At 45.1% G+C, this 25271-nt stretch overlaps 1 protein-coding gene across 1 annotated transcript in view; it reads right to left on the bottom strand.

Moving 5' to 3' along the window:
* COL22A1 (collagen type XXII alpha 1 chain) overlaps positions 1-25271 on the bottom strand; it is a 192959-nt gene that overhangs the window by 51123 nt on the left and 116565 nt on the right. The window contains exons 24-31 of the mRNA XM_081012482.1: positions 21397-21450; positions 13993-14046; positions 12642-12686; positions 5766-5819; positions 3740-3793; positions 3240-3284; positions 2860-2922; positions 1774-1827 (exon numbers count right to left, since the gene is read on the bottom strand). Coding sequence (XP_080868608.1) covers positions 1774-1827; positions 2860-2922; positions 3240-3284; positions 3740-3793; positions 5766-5819; positions 12642-12686; positions 13993-14046; positions 21397-21450 — 423 coding nt within the window. The remainder of the gene's footprint in view (positions 1-1773; positions 1828-2859; positions 2923-3239; positions 3285-3739; positions 3794-5765; positions 5820-12641; positions 12687-13992; positions 14047-21396; positions 21451-25271) is intronic.

Raw genomic sequence — 25271 nt, 5'->3', positions numbered from 1 at the left:
CTTTGTTTTCCTTGGCAGGTCTTGTCCTACAATCCCTAACAGAAATGCTTCTGGTTTTGTTTTTTGGGTTTTTTTTTTACAAATGTCATTTTAAACATTTTCTTCAATTCATTATATATCATTTCCCAATTTTTTTTTAACTTCTCTACATTCCCACCACATATGATAAAAGGTCCCTTCCTTTTCTTTACATTTCCAACATATGTTTGACCCAGTTTTGTACATTTTTGCTATCTGAACTGGTGTTATATACCATCTATACATACTTTTCATATAGTTTTCTTTCAAAAGAGAACAGTCACACTGACACACAGCTCAAAATCCATTTCTGTGGGATACAACCACTCCAGTCCTGCTCATCAGAGAGGACTTTCTTTCAGTTTAGGGCCAAACTAGACATGGTGTTAATCAAACCATTGAATGGTTTTGAAAAATAATAGGTAGTGAAAATTGAAGGTTTTTTTTCCTCCTGGAGCAAAGAGCATGTCCCTCCTCCAGTTTGGATTAGGACCACGGTGGGGCCAAGATTGAAAGCTCATCTACCTTCATCTTAAAGAATTCTCCAGCTCCGAGGAAGATCTCAGGGCCTAAACATGGAATATCTTTAAGAAGGCGGAGTAAATGTTGATTTCTGCCCTTTTATTATGTTATTCCTGAGCTCAGCTTTGTTTTTGTAATGCTGGGCTAATATCTTAGAATTTTACCCAATGCTTTTAAGTCCTTTTTTTTTTGTGAGGGTGTTGGGTTAATGTCCTTTGAAGACCATATTGGCAAAACCTATTGGTGTTTCGCAACTTTCTGACTAATTGCAGGACCTTAGCCAGACCTAGCAGAGTAAACGCAGAGTTCACAAAAGCAATTGGCAACTTGGCTGCAGACAGGATGGACGAAGCAGGAACCAGGAACTTGTAGTTAGGTGTTTTTTATATACAGCGGACTATTTACAGGAAGAGAACAGAACACGGATCTTTAGCTAGCTATCTCATACACGACTCACAACTCCTACACTCAAACTCATACTAACACACATTCCAGTTAGTAGGCCATTAATCATTATTCCCGTGAGAGAGCTTGACCAAACATGGAGCTGTCTCCATGCCTCTGTATCACCAGGCAGACTTACTCATCCACATTGCCTTGACTGTCTGCCAAAACATAATTGACTCTGTGTGAGTAGCTGCACGTATTTAGATTCCCAACAGACCAGACCATCCAAGTGTCCCTATTTTCCAGGGACGTCCCTGATTTAAAGAAACTGTCCCGGTTTCTGATTTGATCCCGGAATGTCCCACTTTTTCTATTCATTTGAAAAATGCTGGAGGGTATGGAAAATTAGACCAATCTTTGGGGTATGTGTTTTGGATAAAACTGGTGGATGGAAGGGGGCTGGGCTGTTTAGCAACATTCCCATTCTGTTCCACCCCAGCAACTCTATGAAATTGTTCAAAATGTCCCCTGAGTAGCCAGCCATTTTAAAATGTTTTTGCTTTAAAATGTTTTTATCGCATTGGACACCACACTGATGTGTTGTTGTTGTTTTGGAGGGTGTTACATAAATACATTTATAAATAAATAACTAAATAATACAAGAATTAACACAAAGAATGCAAACAATGGTTTGAAGACCAGATCCTCCTTGTCCCTCTCCTGAGCTTACTCAGTTATACTCTAGCATGTTCCTTCATCCAAGATCTTACCCTTCTCCTTATTGTTGGCCAGTGTCACATTACAAATATTTCATAAACCTAAAATCCCTTGAATGTTGAAACTCACCTTGTCACCTCTTTCACCTTTGAAACCAGGGAGTCCAGATCTTCCCTTTTCGCCCTGCAAAGGAGCAGAAGAAAGTGCAGTTGTTGTTGTTGTTGCTGTTGTTTTTATCGCTATTTTTTATTGTGTTGAGTAGCAAAGACATTTTCTGTCAGAGTAAACAAAAATAAAACAAAAGTCGCTACATATTTGCTGCCGCAATATAAATGGCCAACTGGTGGCAGTAAATTGAAAATTCAGATGGAAAGTTCTTCAACTACAGCACTGACAGTCAATCAAGAGGAAGACAGCAAACATTAAAAAGCTACCATCTTCTTGGCTTTGCCTGCTGAGAAGCGGCATTCTAGGTTGTGGGAGACACTAAGGATAGCCCAAACAAATTTAATATGGAGCTCTCCTTTTTTTTCAAGGTCCAATCCAGACTAAACACCTCAAAATGGCATAGCTATGAAAGAATGTTCTTTCATATGTGGTGGACCCGCAAAAGGGTAAAGGAGCATTGGGAAATAATTCACAATGAGTTGAAAAAAATGTTTAAAAGCACTTTTCTAAAAAACACACCAGATAATTCAGATGAAAATTCCCAGGTGTCTAGAAAGGCTATTTATGTATGCCACTGCTGCAGCCTGTGTTTCATTAGCCCCCAAATAGAAAACGAGCAAGGTCCCAACTAAAGACGAATGGCAACTTAAACCTATGGAATATGTGCAGCTTCCGGACCTAACATATAGAGTAAGAGAATAAGAAGAACATACGTTTAAAGAAGAAGATCGGGAAATGTTTATTGAATATAAGGGGGGAAATTGGGTTCACTTGAAAACATTGGAAGCATTAAGATAAATTCAACAGTGTAAATAAGTTTTGATGGATGTAATAATGGAATACTGAATGGTTGAGTTTATGAAAAATATAAAGGGGTTTATGTTATGCAAAATGAACCATGGAAAGAGAAGAAGGGAAGTCATTGATATTTTAAGGTTGTTTAAATGAATATTCTAAATTGTAAAAGAGAAAATTTAATAAAAATCACACACACACACACTCACACTCATACACACACACACACACACACACACACACACACCATACCTGATCTCCTTTCTCTCCTCTCTGTCCTGGTAAACCAGGTGAGCCTGGGAGGCCAGCTTCACCCTATGATGGAGGGGAAAAGAGTATTGGAACCAGCTCACGTAGAGATTGCTTCTACCAAACCCCACCTTGCAGGATCTGACATCACTCTATTTTCAGACATCCACATGCTGAGCTTCTGGACAAATTCTATGGGGACTCCAGTTAAAAATGTTGTTGAAATCACTATGGATTCTATAAAATGGTTTAAAGGGGTCCTTGCTTCAGTAACAGAAACAACTTTCCAGAAGGCCCTGTCTCCAATAGCTGCAGCTCTAGAACGAAGTTGCTCTAATCTGGCTTTGTTGTTCCCATGGCTTGGAGGGATTTTTTCTACTTACCCTCTCTCCCACTAGTCCAGGACGTCCAGGCTCTCCTGTTTCACCCTAGGAGGAAAAGTGAAATCAAGTAAACAGGTTTACTGTGGACTACCCAGGGCAGCCAATTTCTCCCATTTCTTAAAATTCCATTTCACTTTTAAACAAAAACTTTAAGAATGATGAATTGTTCTTGGTTCCATTCTCTGTCGCAGAACAGCCCACAACAACAACCAGTTGAAGACACTGCAGTAATTTTAAGGCTTAATAATAATAATAATAATTTGGGATGGCTTAGCCAAATATATGCCAATATAAGTTGCTCATCCCAGCTCAACTTGATGAGCAGAGGCAACTGTAAGCCAAAAATTGCCTTTGGCGGGTGGGACCAGAAAACAGGGGTGTGTTTCGTTCAACCCAAGCCTGGAGTTAGTTACTTCTGACTGGATCATGAGAGCAGAGCAGATGATAATAAATGCAGCTGGCATCAGCTGCAAGAAATGGTGTGTTTTGTTGTTGTTTACCTTCAAACCAATTTTCCCGGGAAATCCTTCTTCTCCCCTTTCTCCACGTTCTCCCTGTAGGCAATGCAAACAAAAGTCAGCAAAATAAACAGATGTGTTTGAATAAACATCCAGCGTAAGAGCTTACCAACATTACTATGGAATAAAAATTATTGACTGATGTAAGAACTGGGAATTCTGTCCCCCCAGTGTTTCTTGTGGGAATGGGGAAGGTTTATTGGAGTGGGTGGGCAGGAGGAGTCATCCATCACCCATTCCAACAAAAAAATAAGGTGTGGGGGAATAAAGAGGTAATCCTATAGTAGGATCCAAAAGAATATGAAGGTCAGGATGCAGTAGATCTATGGTAAAAAGGTAAAAGTAAAAGTAAAGGACCCCTGGACTGTTAAGTCCAGTCAAAGGCGACCATGAGGGATACGTTTGGCACTGTGGTCTAAATCACTGAGCTCCTTGGGCTTGCTGATCAGAAGGTTGGCAGTTCGAATTCCTGTGACAGAGTGAGCTCCCGTTGCTCTGTCCCAGCTCCTGCCAACCTAGCAGTTCAAAAGCATGCCAGTGCAAGTAGATAAACAGGTACCACTGCGGCAGAAAGGCAAAGAGCATTTCCGTGCGCTCTGGTTTCCATCACGGAGTCCCGTAGCACCAGAAGCAGTTTAGTCATTCTGGCCACATGACCTGGAAAACTGTCTGTGGACAAACGCTGGCTCCCTCAGCCTAAAAAGCGAGGTGAATGCTGCAACCCCATTGTCACCTTTGACTGGACTTAACCTTCCAGGGGTCCTTTGCCTTTACATTTTAGATCTACGGTTCAGCTGGCTTATTCACAGCTGATTCTCAATGATGTTAAGCCAAGGACACACCAGAACAATTTGCTTTTCTTGGCTCAGAGAGAGGGTAGTTGGTTCAGTCTGGCTACTGTAAGTCCCCAAAATGGGTGTTCTGGAGGTGCAAGCAAAAAGTGGCCCCTAAACTGAATCCTGGGACATGGGTGGCACTGTGGGTTAAACCACAGAGCCTAGGACTGGCTGATCAGAAGGTCAGTGGTTCGAATCCCCACGACGGGGTGAGCTCCCGTTGTTCGGTCTCTGCTCCTGCCAACCTAGCAGTTCGAAAGCATATCAAAGTGCAAGTAGATAAATAGGTACCGCTCCGGCGGGAAGGTAAACAGCACTGGTTTGCCAGAAGCAGATTAGTTATGCTGGCCACATGACCCGGAAGCTGTACACCGGCTCCCTTGGCCAATAAAGCGAGATGAGCGCTGCAACCCCAAAGTCGGCCATGACTGGACCTAATGGTCAGGGGTCCCTTTACCTTTAAACTGAATCCTAAGCCCATTCATTTTAGTCATGTGGCCTGGAGATCCAGCAAAGAATGCTATTTTATCTCTTTATTTATTTTATTATATTTATATTCCACCTCTATCTACCAAGGTGGGACGCGGGTGGCACTGTGGGTTAAACCACAGAGCCTAGGACTTGCTGATCAGAAGGTCAGCAGTTCGAATCCCCGCGGCGGGGTGAGCTCACGTTGCTCTGTCCCTGCTCCTGCCAACCTAGCAGTTTGAAAGCATGTCAAAGTGCAAGTAGATAAATAGGTACCGCTCCGGCAGGAAGGTAAATGGTGTTTCCGTGCGCTGCTCTGGTTCGCCAGAAGTGGCTTAGTGCTGCTGGCCACATGACCCGGAAGCTGTATGCCGGCTCCCTCGGCCAATAAAGAGAGATGAGCGCCACAAGCCCAGAGACATCTGTGACTGGACCTAATGGTCAGGGGTCCCTTTACCTTTACCTTTATCTACCAAGGAGCTCAAGGTAGTCTACATCGTTCTCCTCCTCATTTCATCCTCACATCAACCCTCTGAGGTAGGTTAGGCTAAGAGATGGTGGCATGCCCCAGTGAGCTTCATGGCGGAGTGGGGATTCAAACTCTGGTCTCCCAGGTCATAGTCCAACACTCTAACCATCACACCAGAGGCTTGTTTTCCCTCTGCCAGGGTTAGGCAAAGCAACTTTACACCAGCTTCACTTACTTTTGAGCCGGGCAGCCCAGGTAAGCCATCCAGGCCAGGTTTCCCAGGTAAACCCTAAAAAGAGGGAGGGAACAAAACTTAGATAAATGCAGCATAGCCAGGAGAAATAGGGGTAAACCCACAAATCCAAAATAAAAGAAATGGAGAAATGCAGGTGTTTTTTGTAAGACATGGAAACACCACCATAGATTAGACTAAGGCCACACATTCATGCCATACATTATAAAGCACTCCCTACTCCTTTCAAAGAGCTACAATTGAACAAGTTTAGGAGGCTCACATTTTGCATCAATGATGTAGCTTCAACAAAGTAATCTCAGGAAAGACCACTAGATGTCAGCCATGCCAAAGGTACAAGTAAAACAAAACACACACAAACACACAAACATATACAAAGCAAAACTTTCATGAAGGTTTGCATTATATTAAGTTCTAGGGAAGTACACCAAAGAAAATATTCTATTTGAACCTCACTCTGGCAGTTCAAAAAGCTAGTTGATTCAATGGCTGTTGGGGACATTATCTTCTCCACCTAGGGTCTTATTTGAAACCTCACATTAAAAAAATCCAAGTTTTTCTCTGGTGATTTGAAGGGGAAACAAATTGCTTGTGTGTTTTTTTAAAAACTTGCAAGAGAATTACATGAAATTTGATGGTATGCTACACCTTTTTAGGTATACAAAGCCTGCCAAAACAACAAATAGTTGCAGGGTTTCCCCTCTCTTTCTTAGGTGCTGTCAGGGAACTGACATCGGAGCTAGAGGTGGAGGCAAGGCTCCCAAGCGATGCTGGAGAAGGGCCCAGCAGGGAGAGAGGCAGCTCATCAGCTGGGGAAGGAAATCAGCGTAACACCAGGGAGATGGGGGAATCGGTGAGGGGGCTCCAGGACTCCTCGCCGGAGACCAGCGGGGAGAGCACGGGTCCTCCGCTACCCACACCCTCCCTGCGCAGAAGACTTCCATGCAGGGAGAGTAGGAGGAGACTTGGCGTCAAACAGCTTTTATGCTGGAAAAGGTTTAAGAAACGCCCACTGACGGATTCTGCTAGCGACTGAAACAGCCACGAAGTGAAGGGCTGTCCAGACAGAAAAGGTTTAACAAGGCAACCTAGCCAGGAGTGGCGGCAACTTACACACGAGCAACCCCTATATTTATTACAGCAATCCGTCAGTCACTGACGTTGATTGTGTGCAGCGACAGGCAGGCAGCATAATGAGCCAAACCGGAGAAGCCGGCGCCACGGAGGGAGCAGCTGGAGTGCAAAATCTGGTGGAGAGGAACCGAGATTTGGAACAGCATGTGGCTCTTCTGACGGCGCGGTTGGAAGAAAGGCGGGCTCACGATGCACAAGTCAGACCCACCCCCATAGCAAGGAAGGTACCGGGACTGGTACACAAGTTTGGGGGGAAGCCCCAGGACTACAACGCGTTCCGAACGGAAATAGAGTACGCTTTGGAACTGCAGCATAAGGATTTTGCGGACGATGGGGAGAGGGTGGCCTATATTGTAGGGCATCTGCAGGATGGGGCCAGGGAATGGATCAGGCCCCTAATGGCAACGCAAAATGCCGCCTTGAAAGACCTGAGGAAATTCTTCCAGGCGATGGATGCGATGTATTCCAGTGATGTGCAGCAAAGTGTGACTCGGCGGGAACTGAAGGGGTGTAAACAGGGGAACCAGTCAGTTAGAGACTACTGGTCGCGCTTTGCAATGTTAGTCCACCGACTCGGGTGGGAATTGGACTCTGAACCCATTCAGATGTTGTTTGAGGAGGGATTGTCCCCAACGGTGAAGGACGAGGTTTCCCGCGTGCCACGCCCACAGTCGATGGATCAGCTGACCAAGGCTGTGCTTGCGATTGGCGTAAGACAGGAAGCGCGGGCTCAGGAGAAGCACGAAGGGAGAGGGGAACGTTGCCATGACTACCGCATTCCTCAAATACCGAGGCAGCCTTCCCCGCAGGCGGAGCCAATGGAAATAGATGGCGCGCGCGCGGGGGAGGTTTCAAACTCCAGTGAAGGACGCAAAAGGGAGGGAAAGGATTGGAAAACCACCAAGAAGTGTTTCCTCTGCCAGTGGCCAGGACATTTTGCCAGGGTCTGCCCTCAAAGAAAGGCCTGGCAAGGGATGGTGGGAGCTGCTGGAGGTGAGGAGGAGGGGGAAAGGGGGCAGGAGCAGGGAAACGCCAACGCTTGGCTGCCACTCAGCGGGCACAGCAGCCAGGCCAGCAACCAATAGAAGTGCCCCAGCCAGACCCCCCCCCCCAGGGCGGCTATAGCCATAGAAGTGGTGCTAGAACTCCCGAATGGGCACCCAGTCAAGGTGAAGGGGCTGTTGGATTCAGGCAGTTCCTGCAATTTCTTCAGCAAGGACTTCGCCCTAGAGCACCAGCTCCACCTGCTGCCCCTGGATTTTCCCTTGCAAGTGACCACCATTGATGGCAGGGAGCTTCTGGGAGGGGAAGTGACGCACCAGACCCCACCAATGAGAATGAGGGTTTCCAGGCACACGGAGACCATTGCCTTTCACGTAGCCACACTGGCAGGACCCCCAATAATATTAGGGATGAGCTGGCTGGCACTACATGATCCAGTAGTGGCATGGCATCAGCAGACGATCACCTTTGGGTCAGCTTACTGCTTGGAACACTGTCTGGGGGGGAAACCCCAAGAATGACTGTGGCCAGGGTGGCTGGGATAGCTGTGGAGCCGAAAGGGGAGGTGCCACCACAATATGCTGACCGGCAGGAGGTCTTCAGCGAGAACGAGGCGGATAGACTACCCCCCCCATAGGCCCTTTGACTGCCAAATCAACTTGCTCCCAGGGGCGCAGCTGCCGGTGGGTAAACTGTATGCCATGTCGGACAGGGAGATGAAGGAGTTGCGGGAATTTATTGACAAGAACCAGAAAAGAGGTTTCATAAGAGAATCAAAGGCGGTGGGGGGCAGTCCGGTGTTCTTTGTGGACAAAAAAGGTTTTTAGCTGTAATGCTTTAAGAGATATGGGGGGGGGAAAGGTTAACAATTGGGTAAAAGATTAATGGTAAGGATTTGCTGAACCAACAAATGGAACTGGAATACAAAGAAGGGAGGTATGAGGAGGTCCGGGGAAATAAGAGTAAGGAAGATAGGTTATGGAACATTATTGTGTTTTTAACTGTTTTATTTTGTATGTTTTTTCTTATTTTCTACTTTTTTGCTGTACTTTATACTTTTTTCTTTGTTTTGTATAATTTTGTGAAACTTTAATAAATATCATTATATAAAAAAAAAAGGATTGACGACATTTTAACACGGGTGAGGCAGGGGAAAAAATTTTACGAAGCTGGACCTCAGGGGAGCATACAATTTGATTAGGATGAGGGAGGGGGACGAATGGAAGACCACAATGTTCACACCCCTGGGGGCCTTTGAGTACTTAGTTATGCCATTTGGATTACAGTCGGGCTCCGCCTGTTTTCAAGCTTTCATGCACCACGTGTTGGGGTCCCTGCTGTACAAGAACTGCGGAGCCTTCTTGGACGACGTCTTAATCTATTCGAACGATGAGAAGCAACATGTCAGAGACATCAGGGAAGTGCTAAAGAGACTGCAGAAGCACCAGTTGTGGGTCAAGCTGGAAAAATGTCAGTTTCACGCCAGGGAAGTCGAGTTTCTGGGGTGCAAGTTGTCAGACAAAGGCCTAGCTATGGACCCAAGCAAGGTGCAGGCGGTGCTGGAATGGAAGGCCCCCAAAACCCGGAAGGACGTGCAGAGGTTCCTAGGGTTCAGCAACTTCTACAGGAAGTTCATCAAGAACTTCGCCCACTTCACAGCGCCCATCACAGATTGTCTCAGTAGAAAAAAGAAGTTCGTCTGGACAGAAAGTGCCCAGCAATCCTTTGAAAGACTGAAGAAGGTGTTCGCTTCGGAAGAGCAGCTCCTGCACGTTGATCTGGAGAAACCCATGAGGGTAGAGACCAACGCGTCCGACAGAACCATTGGGGCGGTTCTTTTGCAGCCAGGGAGGAGCAAGCAGGAATGGAAGCCGTGTGCCTTTTTCTCGAGGAAGCTGAGCAAGTCGGAGCAAAACTATACGGTGTATGACCGCGAACTGCTTGCGATCTATGCGGCGTTTCGCCGATGGAGACATCTGCTAATAGGGGCGCAGCACAAGATCCAGGTTTGTACTGATCACAAGAACCTGGAATACTGGAGGACCACACGAGTACTCAACCAGAGACAGATTCGATGGGCACAGGAGTTCTCCAAGTTTTCCTTCGAGATACGATACATGCCAGGAGAGGAAAACGTAAGAGCAGATGCTCTCTCCCGGAAGCCGGAGTACATGGAAGGAGAGGGACCGCCGGAGATACGACACATGATCCCCGAGGACCGATGGGTGTGTGTGGGAGCCTCGGTTGGGAAACGAGAACTGGCCGGGCTTACTAGAAATGACGTGTTCGCTCAAACTAAAATCCGGGAACTCCGAGACGGAAGAGAAAGCCATGGGGGGTTTGAGGAAAAGGAAGGGGTGCTGTACTATAAGGGGGCGCTGTATGTACCGGGGGGGGGCCTGAGGGGGAAGGTACTCAAACAACTCCACGACAACCCCACAGCTGGGCACTTTGGACAGCACAAAACCATGATGCTCGTCACCAGGCAGTTCTGGTGGCCAAGGGTGAGGGAGGATGTATGGGAATATGTACGGGGGTGCGTCCGCTGCCAAAGGGCAAAGGGGGAGAGGGCTGCCCCCGCAGGGTTACTGGAACCCTTACCCACGCCGGGAAAACCCTGGGAGGTGGTGTCCATTGATTTTATGACAGATTTGCCCAAGTCCAGGGGGAAGACAGCAGTCATGGTAGTAGTCGATCTACTGACGAAGATGTGCCATTTCATAGCTTGCTCACATGCGGTGACAGCAGAGGAGACAGCCAAGTTGTTTGTGGATCACATCTTCAGGTTGCATGGAGCTCCTTCAAGGGTTATCTCCGACCGCAGGAAACAATTTACTTCCCGGTTCTGGAGGAAGCTCATGAGCTTGCTGCAGGTAGAGGTGAGCTTCTCAACTGCGAGACATCCGTAAACCAACGGGCAAGCAAAAAGAGCGAACAGTATACTCCAGAAATACCTACGCTGCTACGTCAGCGAGAGGCAGAACGATTGGGTAGAGAAACTAGCGCTGGATGAATTTACGTACAATAACGCTGAACGGGAATGAGTCCACGGGAGTGAGCCCGTTCATGGCCAATTATGGGTGTCACCCCAGGGCCTTCCCGGGGAGTGGGGACGAAGGGTGGAGCGTACCTGCGGCAGAGCAGTTTGTGGAAGAAATGGAGGCCCTGCACCAGCAACTTAAGATGAACTTAGAACGGGCCAAGGAAATTTACAAGAGGCAGGCAGACAAGCACCGTAGGGAAGGGGAGACCATACGGGTGGGGGACCGGGTGTGGTTGTCAACCCAAGGGTTACCCTTTAAGGGGGGGTGGAAGAAGTTGCAGCCAAGGCGGCTGGGACCGTTTGAGGTAACACAGCAGGTGAACCCCTTGGCATTCAAGCTCAAGTTGCCTGACAGCATGAAGATACACCCGGTGTTCCATAGGTCCCTACTCTCACCGTACAGGGAGGGGCGGGAATTCCCGGGGCGAGAGGGAGAAGTCACCACACACCCGCAGATAGAGGAGAGGGAACACCACAACCTGGCCACGGAAATACTTGATTCAAGGTGGCGAGGGCGCCAGGTGGAGCTTTGGTAGCTTGGGAGGGAGAACCCGGGTCGGAAAACACGTGGGTTCCCGCGGAGGCAATCAATGACGGGTATCTTGTGGAGGAATTCCAAAGCCTGTTCCCAGACAAACCGAAACCACTAGCGAGATTCTGGGAGGAGCAATTTGGAAACACAGACGATGAAGAGGATTTTGTGGGTTTTTCTGCCTCCGAAGAGGAGGGAGGAGAGGCTTTGGAGGAAGAAGAATCAGACTGGGAGGCCCACCCCGCGGGGAGAGATCGGAGCGGGTGGGGAGCGGGTTTTGAATCCTCAGAGGATGGCGACAGCTCCTTCCGGGGATTCCCCGCATCGTCGGCTGAGGAAAGGGACGAAGTTGGATCAAAAGTTTGGGCCGGGGGGGAGGGGGTCCTGGGGGGGGAGGTGGATGTCAGGGAACTGACATTGGAGCTAGAGGCAGAGGCAAGGCTCCCAAGCAATGCTGGAGAAGGGCCCAGCAGGGAGAGAGGCAGCTCATCAGCTGGGGAAGGAAATCAGCATAACACCAGGGAGATGGGGGAATCGGCGAGGGGGCTCCAGGACTCCTCGCCGGAGACCAGCGGGGAGAGCACGGGTCCTCCGCTACCCACACCCTCCCTGCGCAGAAGACTTCCGTGCAGGGAGAGTAGGAGACTTGGCGTCAAACAGCTTTTATGCTGGAAAAGGTTTAAGAAACACCCACTGACGGATTCTGCTAGCGACTGAAACAGCCACGAAGTGAAGGGCTGTCCAGACAGAAAAGGTTTAACAAGGCAACCTAGCCAGGAGTGGTGGCAACTTGCGCACGAGCAACCCCTATATTTATTACAGGTGCCTTAATAGTTTTGAGTTTTATTTATCTATTTGGTCATTGGAAATAAATTTGAAGGCGACGCCAATAAGCTTCTAAATCTCTTGACAGAACTGGATGAAATTTGCAGGCAGAGGTGAGTTCTAAGGCTATTAGCAAAGGGGGAAAAGAGAATGGGGGTTATTTTACCCCTCCCTGAACACACACACAGAAACACACACATTTCTTTTCCAAAACTCAAAAGATACAGGATCCAGAACCAGAATTACAATATATCTAACTCTGAATGCATGCATGTTTTATAGAATGTATCCTGTAGAATAACAACAACCCACGAGCACTTACAGGTGGTCCAGGGAGTCCATTTCTCCCCATTTCTCCTGGCAGCCCCTAGAACAGTCACAGCAAAAAGAAAGATAACAATTAGTTGTAGTGCCATCTTTTTTGCCACCCAGTACCAACCATCCATGCAGAAATAGCTTGCTGGTTGAAAAGAAGTTAGTTCTGAATGCTCTGGCAAAAGGTTAGCAAACCTTTCTGGCTTGCAACTCTGTAACAATAGCAGTAACAAATCGACTCCCTCTGCCACCAAAATTATGGCAATGGAGAAAGCTTGGGGGTAACCAGGGGTGCATTTTTGCAAAGAAGGATTGTTCACATATGGTAATCAATCACAAATTATTTCTGAATCCAGAATTATTTAATTCCAACCACAAATCTTTTGCACCAGGTTCTAATTAGGGGATCTCAGGGATTTTTTGTGGGAAGGGGGATCCTACAAGACTGAAGTCTGTCTACCCCCGACATGTGCATTTTAACATGGGTATCTTATGGGGGTAACACATATTTTAGGACATTAACATTTGTGCTTTATGTGAAAGTGCAGGCAAAAAAGCATATACAGTGATACCTCTGGATGTGAACAGGATCCATTCCAGAGCCCCGTTCGCATCCTGAAGCGAACCCAACCCACATCTGCGCATCACGATTCACCACTTCCGCACATGCACATTGTTGTGTTGTGAGTTGACATAGCAGACGACACAGCGATTTCTCCAAAGCAGCTCTTTATTTTGTAAGCTGGAACAGAACTAAACTGAGGAGCTCAGTCAGCCTGCTTATATAGAGCTACAGAACAATTGTAACTGTTGCAACGTTCTAAAACTATCCAATCACTGAACGTCACTTTTTGATCCTTCATTTGCATACAAAACTATCCAATCGCTGAACGTCACTTTTCGATCCTTCATTTGCATAACTATCTACAGTATCCCCCTGCTGGCCCAGGGTGAGAACTTCAGTACATAACACACATGACGTCATTTTGACCGTCTGCGCATGCGCGAGCGGCAAAACCCAGAAGTAACATGCTCTGTTACTTCTGGGGCGCCATGGACTGCAACCCGAAAATACTCATCCTGAAGCTACTTCAACCCGAGGTATGACTGTATTTAGGGGGAATGCATGCAATTTAAATGCAAAGTTTTGGAACTTTGAAAAAAAACAAAAACCTCTGCAGGAAATGGACATATAATGAAGATTGAAATAGGCTGATCTCTCCCTCTTTACCATGGCACCCATAACCACACCCAATATCTGCCACTCAAAACAGCCTCATATGAGGGCTGCTTTTGTATCTAAAGCAGCAGAAGGATGCCCTTATGATATCAATTTTTTATGAATGAAAATTTCTTACTGGGGGGCCGGCAATCCCAGGAGGACCAGCGACTCCAGGTGGTCCTGGAGGACCCTGTGAGGGAAAAAAATATACATCAAAATCCTTAAGCAGCCATATGTCAGGAGGGAAATTCAAGTAATACTGCTTTCAACATCACTACAGCTCTTTGGTGGAAAAAGTCCCACCTCTTAAGTTTCTTCCTTGAATGGTTCCTGTTTAAAGACTTATAGGCCACCTCAGAGAGCAAACTCTATCAAGGTAGCTTACATTACAAAAGAGTCAAACACAGCATAGTACTTTGGAATATACAGGCATAAATATTTGTTCAGTTGGTTTTATATTCCTATACCATAAAAATTATTGCATTCCATTTTCACCTTGTGTTTTCTAACTTGATTGCAGTAGCACGCTAGCAACCTAGTCTGTTCATGATGAATAATTTCCATAAAATTAACAGATGATGGAGCGGTGAGGGGCTCAGGGTTTGGGGCACATTCAAACCTTCCCCTTTTGAAATTACACCAAGGATGGAGGTTCTGCACCCTTGGTCTAACTGAAGAAGAAGTTTTGAATGTGCCTCAAATCCCAGATTCTCCACCCCAGAGGACAATTTTTGCGCCGGGGTGTGTGTGTCAAATCTGGTTTATGAGATCATTAAAAAGAGGAAGAAGAAACCATGGCCACCTACCAGACAGATGATGGTATTCTGATGGAGGGGGTTGATATCAGCTGAGAGGGAACTGGTGTGCACAGCCCAAACAGCAGGATGTAACCTCCACTCACCAGTAAAAGGACTTTCGAAGAGTGCTGCACTGTGATTTGAAGTCCCAGTAGTTGGAACTTCAAAGTACAACATCGTCTGTTGGGTTTGTGTATGTGTGTGTCGAGGGTCTTGGCCACCTGCCAAATTTGGCCCTCCAGGGTTCAGGATATAAGGTACCCTACCCTTGAATTAGACAGAATAAAATAAAATGGAGACAGGACGGGGAGGGGTGGAATAGTAGGAGCTGACTCCGGAGACTGAGAAGATGTGCAAACTATTTTGGGAAAGTATCATTCGCACAGACTTGAAAACTGCACATGTTGCTTTAGAACATCTTTGTCACTAGAGGGGGCAAAGGGACCAGGAATGGAAACAAAACTGTAACAAGCAAACACAGAGAGACACACAACGGAGGAGGGAAAGTTATCCAGTGATGAAAATAGTGTTATAGTTTTGGGTGCTGAAAATATGCGATATGCCCAAGATGGCTGTAGCTCAGCGGCAGAGCATGCACAAGATCCCATGTTCAATTCCTGGTTTCTCCAGGGTTGGGAAAGTCTTCTGACATTCCAGAGAGTAACTGCTAGTCATTGTATACAATACTGAGCTAGATGGTAGAAATTTCTGCCTGAAGCCATGGAAAGTCACTGCCAGTCAATGTAGACCAGGGTTCCCCAAACGTGGGTCGCCAGCTGTTTGTGGACTACAACTCCCATCATCCTTAGCTAGCCGAACCACTGGTCAGGGATGATGAGAATTGTAGTCTAAATACAGCTGTAAATCCAAGTCTGGGAAACCCTGATGTAGATAATAATGAACTAGATTGGACCAATTGTCTGACTCAGTGTACACTTTTATACACTTGGGAAGACAGGCAAACTAATGTCAGTGTACTGGAAGAAGTAAAGATCACCAGTGTTGAAGCAATGATTCTTCAACATCAACTTCGTTGGACTGGTCATGTTGTGCAGATGCCTGATTATTGTCTTCCAAAGCAACTACTCTATTCTGAACTTAAAAATGGAAAGCATAATGCTGGTGGTAAACAAAAGAGGTTTAAAGACTGCCTCAAGGCAAATTTTTAAAAAATGCAGTATAAACACCAACAATTGGGAAACACTTGCCTGTGAGTGCTCCAGTTAGAGAACAGCCTTTACCAAAGGTGTCATGGGCTTTGAAGACACTCAAACTCAGGACACAAGGGAGAAACATGCTAAGAGGAAGGCACACTTGGCAAATCCACACCGTGGTCAACTCCCGCCCAGACACCAATGTCCCCACTGTGGAAGGACATGTGGATCCAGAATTGGCCTTCACAGTCACTTACGGACTCATTGTTAAAACCGTGTTGATGGAAGACAATCTTACTCAGCTACGAGTGATCGCCAAAGAAAGAATACACTTTCTTAAGACTGAAGCACTTGCTAGGCATTAGAACTGCCGTGAAATGTGATGAATTTAAAATCTGAAGTTGAATTTTGAGGATCCTCGCATGGAAGCAATGAGAACTTAGTTATCCAATAAGGTTTCTGGAAGTTGGGGTTTAGACACTTCTATGGCAGCTGTAGGAAGCACTGATTCTATTTGCTCATTGACTGTACTGATGGTGTCACCTGTTTCCCCCTAGTGCCAAATGCCCTGTTTGGGGTCTGAGGGCGGTGAAGACTTGATGAGTCTTAGAACTACACTTCCCACTGAAAGAAAAAGAAAAACCAGATAAAACTGGGAGGCTCCTGTGTAAGGAGAAACATTCAATAAATTTCAAGGGAAGCCAAAAGAGCTTCAATTAGGGCTGCAATGCATGATTAATATATTGCTGCGGTGATAAATGTAAATCTTTTTTTAATCAGCTAAAAACTTTAGCATTTCCAGTTAATCAGGCAATACTTTAACAATATTTTTTCATCTATAGTTATTTAAAAAAAACTGCTGATGGCATGCCAGTAATATGAGATGCAGGAACATTCACTTTCATGCAGGAGGGGCTAGTAGTCTTATGTAAATTTAATTTGTGCTGATTTAATCAATTTGTTAGAACATAGGGGGAAAGGTCCTTAACCTGAGCCAGACCATTGGTCCAGTCTACTTCATTATTTCCCCTGAGGATCCAAGGTTTCAGACAGGATCCTCTCGAAGAAGAAGAAGAGTTTGGATTTGATATTCCACTTTATCATTACCCGAAGGAGTCTCAAAGCGGCTAACAATCTCCGTTCCCTTCCTCCCCCACAACAAACACTCTGTGAGGTGAGTGAGGCTGAGTCTCTGAAGTGTGACTAGCCCAAGGTCACCCAGCAGCTGCATGTGGAGGAGCGGGGAATCGAACTCAGTTCACCAGATTACGAGTCCACTGCTCTTAACCACTACACCACACTGGGCCCTACCTGGAGATGCCAAGGATCGAGCCTAAGACCTTCTGCAAGGAAAATGGATGCTGTACCATTGAGCTACAAATCCTTTTGATCGCCACTCATTAGATTAATCAACTGTGATTCCCTAAGTCATCATGTTATACTCCTGGTTTCAATCAAACTAGCAAGATTTCTTAGATAAATTCTCCAGTGCCCTACCACCACCAGAGCAGCAATTATGCATTTGTTAAGCCAACTGTTGGAAAGACCATAACATTTGCAATTTTTTTTACAGAACAATAAGCAATAATGGGAATCTGGAATAAGCCATTATATTTGAATTTTCTGAGCAAACCTTATTGAAACAAATATGCATCGAACAGGGGAAATTCCTGTCCTCTTAGGATGTAAGGTCCCAGATCCTATGTTCCCTGGCTCCCAGCTGTTGTGCTACTGTAAGGATGGAATTATGAGATCCCGTGCAACAGATGTGCTAGTGGAAATTTCTTGAGAAACAGCTTGTGCAGCAGGAAGTAATAGGTCTGCAAAAATATGTTGTGTGCAACCAGCCACAAGAACCATGCTAGCTTTGTGCTGCCTTGCCTTGTGCAAACCATCTCACCAGTGCAACTAGTGCACCATTGAACAACTCTAAATTAGGGTGGTATTGAATTCCTCCCTAGGTATTGGGTTTTGCCAGGAAAGCCAATGGGAATTAATATACAATGGGAGCAATTTGGAATAGTGCAAGTATTTCATAATGGGTTGCATGCAGTGTTAGTTGTACTCAAAGGAGAGCCCTTGACATTAAAGGGAATGATGAATTTAGGTCAATTCATTTCAGTACATCTCGTCTGAGTAGAACTCTGCTGGATATAACCCTGGTTCTAAAGTGATTGTATTTGTTCATAACAGGAGTTGGTTAAGAAAATCGGTCATATAAGATAGTTTCAGCTGTGGGTCTGCATAGAAAGACTGCTAACTGGAAACAGATTAAGGAAAGAAGCTGGATTTTAAGAATTGTCAACACAGGCAAAGAAAGGAATGGTTTCCAAAATAGGTAGGGTTGATAAAATGAACACATATTGTATTAAACAGTCTGCTGACTTCAGTAAAGAAACTCTGGTTGGAATATGGGGTTATACATTGGAAAAGGGTAGGCAAAGGACAAAGAGAACAACTTGACGGAAAATTATAATAAAATATAGGACAGATGGCACACAATTCCATGGAGGCTCAAGCAAATATATTAAATTGCACCTGCAGAATGTTGGCACGCTGTAAATGTCAAAAGGCATTTGTGCTACACTTATGGAGGCGCCATCCATTTACACAAAACCTTTGACTAGGAATAATAGAGGGAAAGGAAAAGGAAACAGGACAGGAAGTCCCATTAGGTCCCAAAATAATCTTACAGCGCAACCATACACACCCAGAAGAAAGTCTTACTCACTCAGATGGGGCTTTCCCCCCATTACCTCTTGACTCTCGCTTTTGACACTTGAGATGTATATTTTTAGGACACACCTCATTTCTGGGATTGGAAGTTGTTCAAAACTCTTTGAAATATTGTATTTTAGTTGTTGCAACTTGCTGTGGGACCTCAGATTTGTTGATTAATACTAATAACAGGAAGAGGAGGAGGAGGAGGAGGAGGAGGAGAGGAAGAAAAAGAACTGAAGACTTCAGAAGCTTACTTCTAAGTAAACATACATAGGACCAGAAGGTAAATCAGCAGCAAACTTCTTTTTTTTAAAGGTCCCTTTAATCCCCATAAAGCATGTTGGCCTAAAATGCAAATCTTCCTTTACACACACACACACACACACACACACACTCACTCACAAGGGAATTTGAACTGAAGCAACAGTGCTAAGTTCGTGAGGTCCTGGATGCTTATGCTAAAGGGAAACCACGACAAGCACAATAGCTATTGTCTGCTCAGAACTGGCCTTGGACACTAATATAATAGCTGGAAAATTACAGCAAAATGCTAAATACTCGGCCATTACACAGCAACAGCCCAGTGCAGCTGACTCCTTTGCCTTTTTAATCATCTTAAGTGTTTGCTTCATAATACCACAACTGAGCCAAGTCCCAGATTATTAAGCGAGGTGGCCTCATGAGCCGTGGGCCAACATTATTTCAGAAAATAAATAGCTTTCTCTACTAAACAAAACAAGAGTACCCAGAAGTGCCCAGAGGCTATCAGTATGTGGAACATGACTGTATTTCTACATAGCAGTTCCCTCTGGAGAGCAGAGCAAGTTTTCGGCAAAAAGGCAAGGAGCCATTTGTTTAAATTTGTAACTTAATGGAAGGGTAGAAGTTTGTGATTTCTTCGCCTCATGCTGAAAAGCTTTTATTTTCATTTTGCTTTCCGGCGCTGTGACCTGAATCAAATCATCATCATATATAAATATTTAAACAAAAACAACATGCACAAACAATGTTCAAGCATTTTTCTACATCATGAATTGTAAGCTTTCCCCACTCCTTTTTTTTTTGTTCTTATTTTGATGAACTCTCCTTTTAGGAAAAAACAGTAAAGAGTCTTGTGGAACCTCAAAGATTATGCTTTTATGGTGGTATAAACTCTTATGGTCCAGAAAGTTCACTTCATCACATTCTCTGGCTTATGAAACCTTATGGCACCATCTACATGCTGAAGTACAATCTTCTGGGTGGCTACTCAGAAGTAAGACCCACTGAGTTCAAAACATCGTAGAAGCATAGAATTGTAGAGTTGGACAGGGACCCAAATTTTCATCTGGTTCGGCCTCCTGTAGGAATCACAGTTCATGGGCCTTGCTTCCAGTTAAGTACTCTTATGAGTCCAGCCTTCATCTTTAAGCTGCCAGAGGATACTTAGTTGTTGCTATGGCAAAATACTAACATCACCACTAAGTGGGAACTTGTCTTTATGGTGCTTCTACATAATATTACATGGCAGGTAGGAGCAAGCTTGAAGAGGAAAGTACATTTGAGAGGCAGCACCAGGTCAAATCGCTTATTAATGGACCTCGGTGATGCTTGTCTTTCCAACCACAAATTTATTTCATTTTCACGTTTAATCCAGAATGTGGCAGAGAGACTGGTGACTGGGAGCAGCCACCGAGACCATATAACACTGGTCTTGAAAGACCTACACTGGCTCCCAGTACGTTTCCGAGCACAATTCAAAATGTTGGTGCTGACCTTGAAAGCCCTAAACGGCCTCAGTCCAGTATATCTGAAGGAGCATCTCCACCCCTGTCATCCAGCCCTGAGGTCCAGCGCCAAGGGCCTTTTGGCGGTTCCCTCGCTGCAAGAAGCCAAGTTACAGGGAACCAGGCAGAGGGCCTTCTCGATAGTGGCGCCCGCCCTGTGGAATGCCCTCCCACCAGATGTCAAAGAGAAAAATAACTACCAAACTTTTAGAATACATCTAAAGGCAGCCCTGTTTAGGGAAGCTTTTAATGTTTAATAGGTTATTGTATTTTAGTGTTTTGTTGGAGGCCGCCCAGAGTGTCTGGGGGGACCCAGCCAGATGGGCGGGGTATAAATAAGAAATTATTATTATTATTATTATTATTATTATTATTATTATTATTAGGTTTGGCTTCCATTGAAATTTCTTTGAATGTTTTGGGGAAAGGGAGATGTGCATAAATTAGGGTAAGTATGGGGTAGTGAAATATACTCAGAATCGCAAAGTGATTTCATGCTCTTTATTCAGCTCATAGTGGTGAGGAGGAATGAATGAATGTCCCCTCACAGTATCTGCTTTATATACATTATTTACACAATGGGCTGCACATGATTGGCTAATTCTGGAATTCTACTGTAAGCCAATCAGGTTGTGGATTCACTTCTATCTGGAGCAGGATTGGGTGGTTCCTGCCAACCAATCATACTGCTGCATTGTTCTAGGACCAATCAGACTGCTGCATTCTGAACCCTATTGTTCTAGGACCAATCAGACTGCTGCCTTTTGGATCCTATTCAACTCAGTACATAACAGGTAGGAAAAGGTCAATATTCCTTTTATACTCCAATGCTGGCCTGGAAGGAGGAAAACAAAGGAGCTTTCCAGTTACCATACCTTGGCTTTGAGTTCTGTGCACTCTGAATTAACAGCAAATTGCAAGCTAGAATGGGTGAATGCTAAATTGAATGCTTTATCAGCATTTTCTGCCCCAATAACTAGTATAGCAAGGCTAGCTATAAGATATATATTATAAATGTAACTCCCATGCTGGCTCTGCTTGAACACTAAATGAAAAGTCAGGTCTTTTGAAAATAAGTGTATAATTTATGCTATTTAGTTACCGGAGGTCCAGGCAATCCATCAACTCCTGGAACACCAACATCACCCTTCTTGCCCTGAAAATGAAACAGAATTTTTAAAAAGTTACTAACAACATCAAAAGATGACACACAAACCCAGTTCTTGGTTTGATTACTCTGTCTCGGGGGGGGGGGAGCATGAACTTGTTCCGTCTTCAGTTTCTATGGTACTAAGACATCTTGTGTTCCTGAGGTTCATGAGACAGACAGACAGACAGATACCATAGATAGTATGCCACTCTGACAGAGCCCATTTCCCCCCATGATGGTCCCCGAGGTGATTCACACAAAAATTACACCAACTTCAAAAATGGCAATGTTAAAACGACTACAAAATCGGGCACTGAACACACACATCATCAATAGCACAGAGACAGGCCAAGCAGCTATTTCCATCCTGTTTCAGCCTCGTTGGTGCTCAGTCAAAGGCCATTTCTGTCCAGGTTTTGCAGGACTTGTGAAAGAATGCACCAAAAGTCCACACACAAAATACTTGTGTTTTAAACCGCAAGCATTAAAAACGGGGAGTCCTGCTAACGCTATGGGACTTCCCCTTCCTTTTCTCATGGACTCTCAAAATCTGCACCGGAGCATTATTTTGTATTTCCATGGTGTGGGCCACAAGGGGGAAAGGGTAGGGAATTTCTGTCCCATAAGCAAAGCAGAAGTCTAAGAGGACCCTCTGGAGCAGACTTTGAATGTCACCAGTCTACACCTTCTTCTTGCTGAACCTTTCTCTTTTCATGGAGGACAAGGCTATCAGCAGCTACTATAGCTATGTTCTACTTCCACAGTCAGAGCCGGTATTCTGGGACTTCCAGTTGCTGGGAATCACAGCGGGCAAGATGGCTGTTGAGCTCATTTCCTGCTTGCGGGCTTCCTAAAGGAATGTGGTTGGCCGGTGTGAGAACAGGATGATGCTAGCTCATTTGGTTAGGGCAGCCTTTCTCAACCTGTGGGTCCCCAGATGTTGTTGAACTACAACTCCCATCACCCCTAGCTAGCAAGGCCAGGGCTCAGGGATGATGGGAGTTGTAGTCCAACAACATCTGGGGACCCACAGGTTGAGAACCACTGGGTTTTGAGCATGGTGCTGATAATGCCAAAGTTGCAAGTTCAATTCCCTGTTTGGGACAGCTGCATATTCCTGCATTACACGGGGTTGAACTCAATGTTCCTCAGGGTCCCTTCCAACTCTATGATTCTATGCTGAGCTAGATGGGCCAATTGGCCTGATTCAGCAGGCCCTTTTTATGTTTTTAATTTCTTAACCTTCTGTGCATTTTGGGGAAGAACAAGAGAATGCCCTGCACAGAACATCTGATTACCCTCGAAAAGCAGGCAGCAACAATAGCTCTCTATCACAAATCCCAATCCTGGGGAGAGCTTAACAAATAATAATAAAGATACATAGATCTGCCAGATTATATAAACGATCTCTTTCTAGAATGCAACTGAAGAGACTCCCCAGGAAAAATTATACCTGTAGATGTAACACAGTACAAAATGATATCCTGCCTGAGAGCAAGATAGACAAAGCTGGCAATTATGTCGTGCTACTCAGAGCCTGTGAATGTAGCCTTTAAATAAACAGGAGGCAACCTGACAGTCAGAAATATATGTTGTTTTTGAAACAAATACGATTTACCTTTCCTGGCAATTATAGTTTTACTCTTTGTTAAACTCAGACCATCAACCAGACATTTACAGAACACAAAAGGAGCCTGCCAAAATTGAGCTGATGTCCCATCTAGACCAACATCCTGTTCTCACACCGGCCAACCAGATGCCGAACTACATTGCAAAATTTGGACACGTCTGAATTATGAAGGATAGCTGTTTCTGTACATTCAGTTCAGGAAGTTTGAATCAGGTACGCTCACATCAATAATATGTATGGAAGTGAGAGCTGGACCATAAAGAAGGCTGATCGCTGAAGAATTGATGCTTTTGAATTCTGGTGCTGGAGGAGACTCTTCAGAGTCCCATGGACTGCAAGAAGATCAAACCTCTCCATTCTTAAGGAAATGAGCCCTGAGTGCTCACTGGAAGGACAGATCCTGAAGCTGAGGCTCCAATACTTTGGCCACCTCCTGAGAAGAGAAGACTCCCTGGAAAAGACCCTGGTGTTGGGAAAGATGTAGGGCACAAGGAGAAGGGGACGACAGAGGACGAGGTGGTTGGACAGTGTTCTCAAAGCTACCAGCATGAGTTTGACCAAACTGCGGGAGGCAGTGGAAGACAGGAGTGCCTGGCGTGCTCTGGTCCATGGGGTCACGAAGAGCCGGACACGACTAAACAACTAAACAACAACAACAAATTTATTATTACGGTCAAAGACCAGTTCAAGAATCACAACTGAGACTACTTTCACAAAATTCTCACATCAAAATGTGAATCTAACAAAATTTCCTCATTCATGACACAAAAACATCAGCAGGCCCTTTACAACTGTTGCCACGAAGTTTTCAAAGACATCCCATAATTACCTATGTTTACTTTCATATGGGGGGATTAAAACAGTTCATCCAAAAGTCGATTAGTTGCCGATTTTGCTGCTGCTTACTCTGTTTTATTGGCTCCAGGGTTTTTGTTTCTCTCTCTCTCATTAGACTGTTGAATTGTTTAATGAATTTTCTACCCTTGGCAGGTTAGGAAAAATTTTAAGTACCTGCCCCCTGCCAAAAGTCAGTAGACATCATGGGAAGGATGAAGGGGATGAGGATATGTGGGGATGGAAAGAGAAGAATGCTGCAGTGTGGCTGGTACAACTGACTTCTGGGCGCACAAGGAAGCTTATTTTCCTGTCCCTGCCTTATCCAGCCCACCCGCCCCCATGCATCCTCAAGATGGGGAACCCTCCAGAGCACATTTCCAAGCACAATTCAAAGTGTTGGTGCTGACCTTTAAAGCCCTAAACAGCCTTGGTCCAGTATACCTGAAGGAGCGTCTCCACCTCCATCGTTCTGCCCAGACACTGAGGTCCAGTGTTGAGGGCCTTCTGGCGGTTCCCTCATTGCGAGAAGTGAGGTTACAGGGAACCAGACAGAAGGCCTTCTCGGTAGTGGCACCCGCCCTGTGGAATGCCCTCCCACCAGATGTCAAAACAACTACCAGACTTTTAGAAGGCAGCCCTGTTTAGGGAAGCTTTTAATGTTTAATAGACTATTGTATTTCTGTTGGAAACAGCCCAGAGTGGCTGGGGAAACCCAGCCAGATGGGTAGGATATAAATAAATTATTATTATTATTATTATTATTATTATTATTATTATTCCTACTACTACTACCATTATTTGGGAAGCATGTGGGTGAAGAAGAGGAAATAGAAGTCCTGCTGCGATAGCAAAATGACATGCATGGAGCCTTGGATACACTAAACCAGCAGTGCATTTCAGAATTTTCTGCCTTTAGCAGTTAATCCAGCCCTGGGTCCAAGAGATGTTCTTCTGTGTTCTCTTGCGGCTAATGGAACAAGGCAGCTAATGAAAGCTCACTGAGGGAGTGCATTCACAGTGGCTCATTCCTCAAGATTTATGTTTCAGCCATCGCAAAATCTAATTGCCAGTTTGGGGGAATTAGATGATCAGAAAATAACTTTCTGGCAAGCCCATGGAGCGTCCCCATCTGTGCTCTTTTGCTGGATTTGTGTCTGAGGCAATTTTGCACAGCTTACCTTTCCAAATGAGCAGTGTCAACTTGGGAAATAATTATATATTCCTTCCGAAAAGGAATTTTGCACCGCTCTCTTTGCAAGCCATTTTACCTGCTATCCTTTTGCTTTGGAAGAGTGAAGCAGCAAAGGCGATAAAATAAATAAATCACTTTATCATTCAGGTATAGATTTAAAATCTATGA

The sequence above is a fragment of the Podarcis pityusensis genome, assembly GCF_964106645.2.
Source record: "Podarcis pityusensis genome assembly, chromosome: 7".
Classification (NCBI taxonomy): domain Eukaryota; kingdom Metazoa; phylum Chordata; class Lepidosauria; order Squamata; family Lacertidae; genus Podarcis; species Podarcis pityusensis.
This window is presented reverse-complemented; position numbering and strand designations above follow the sequence as displayed.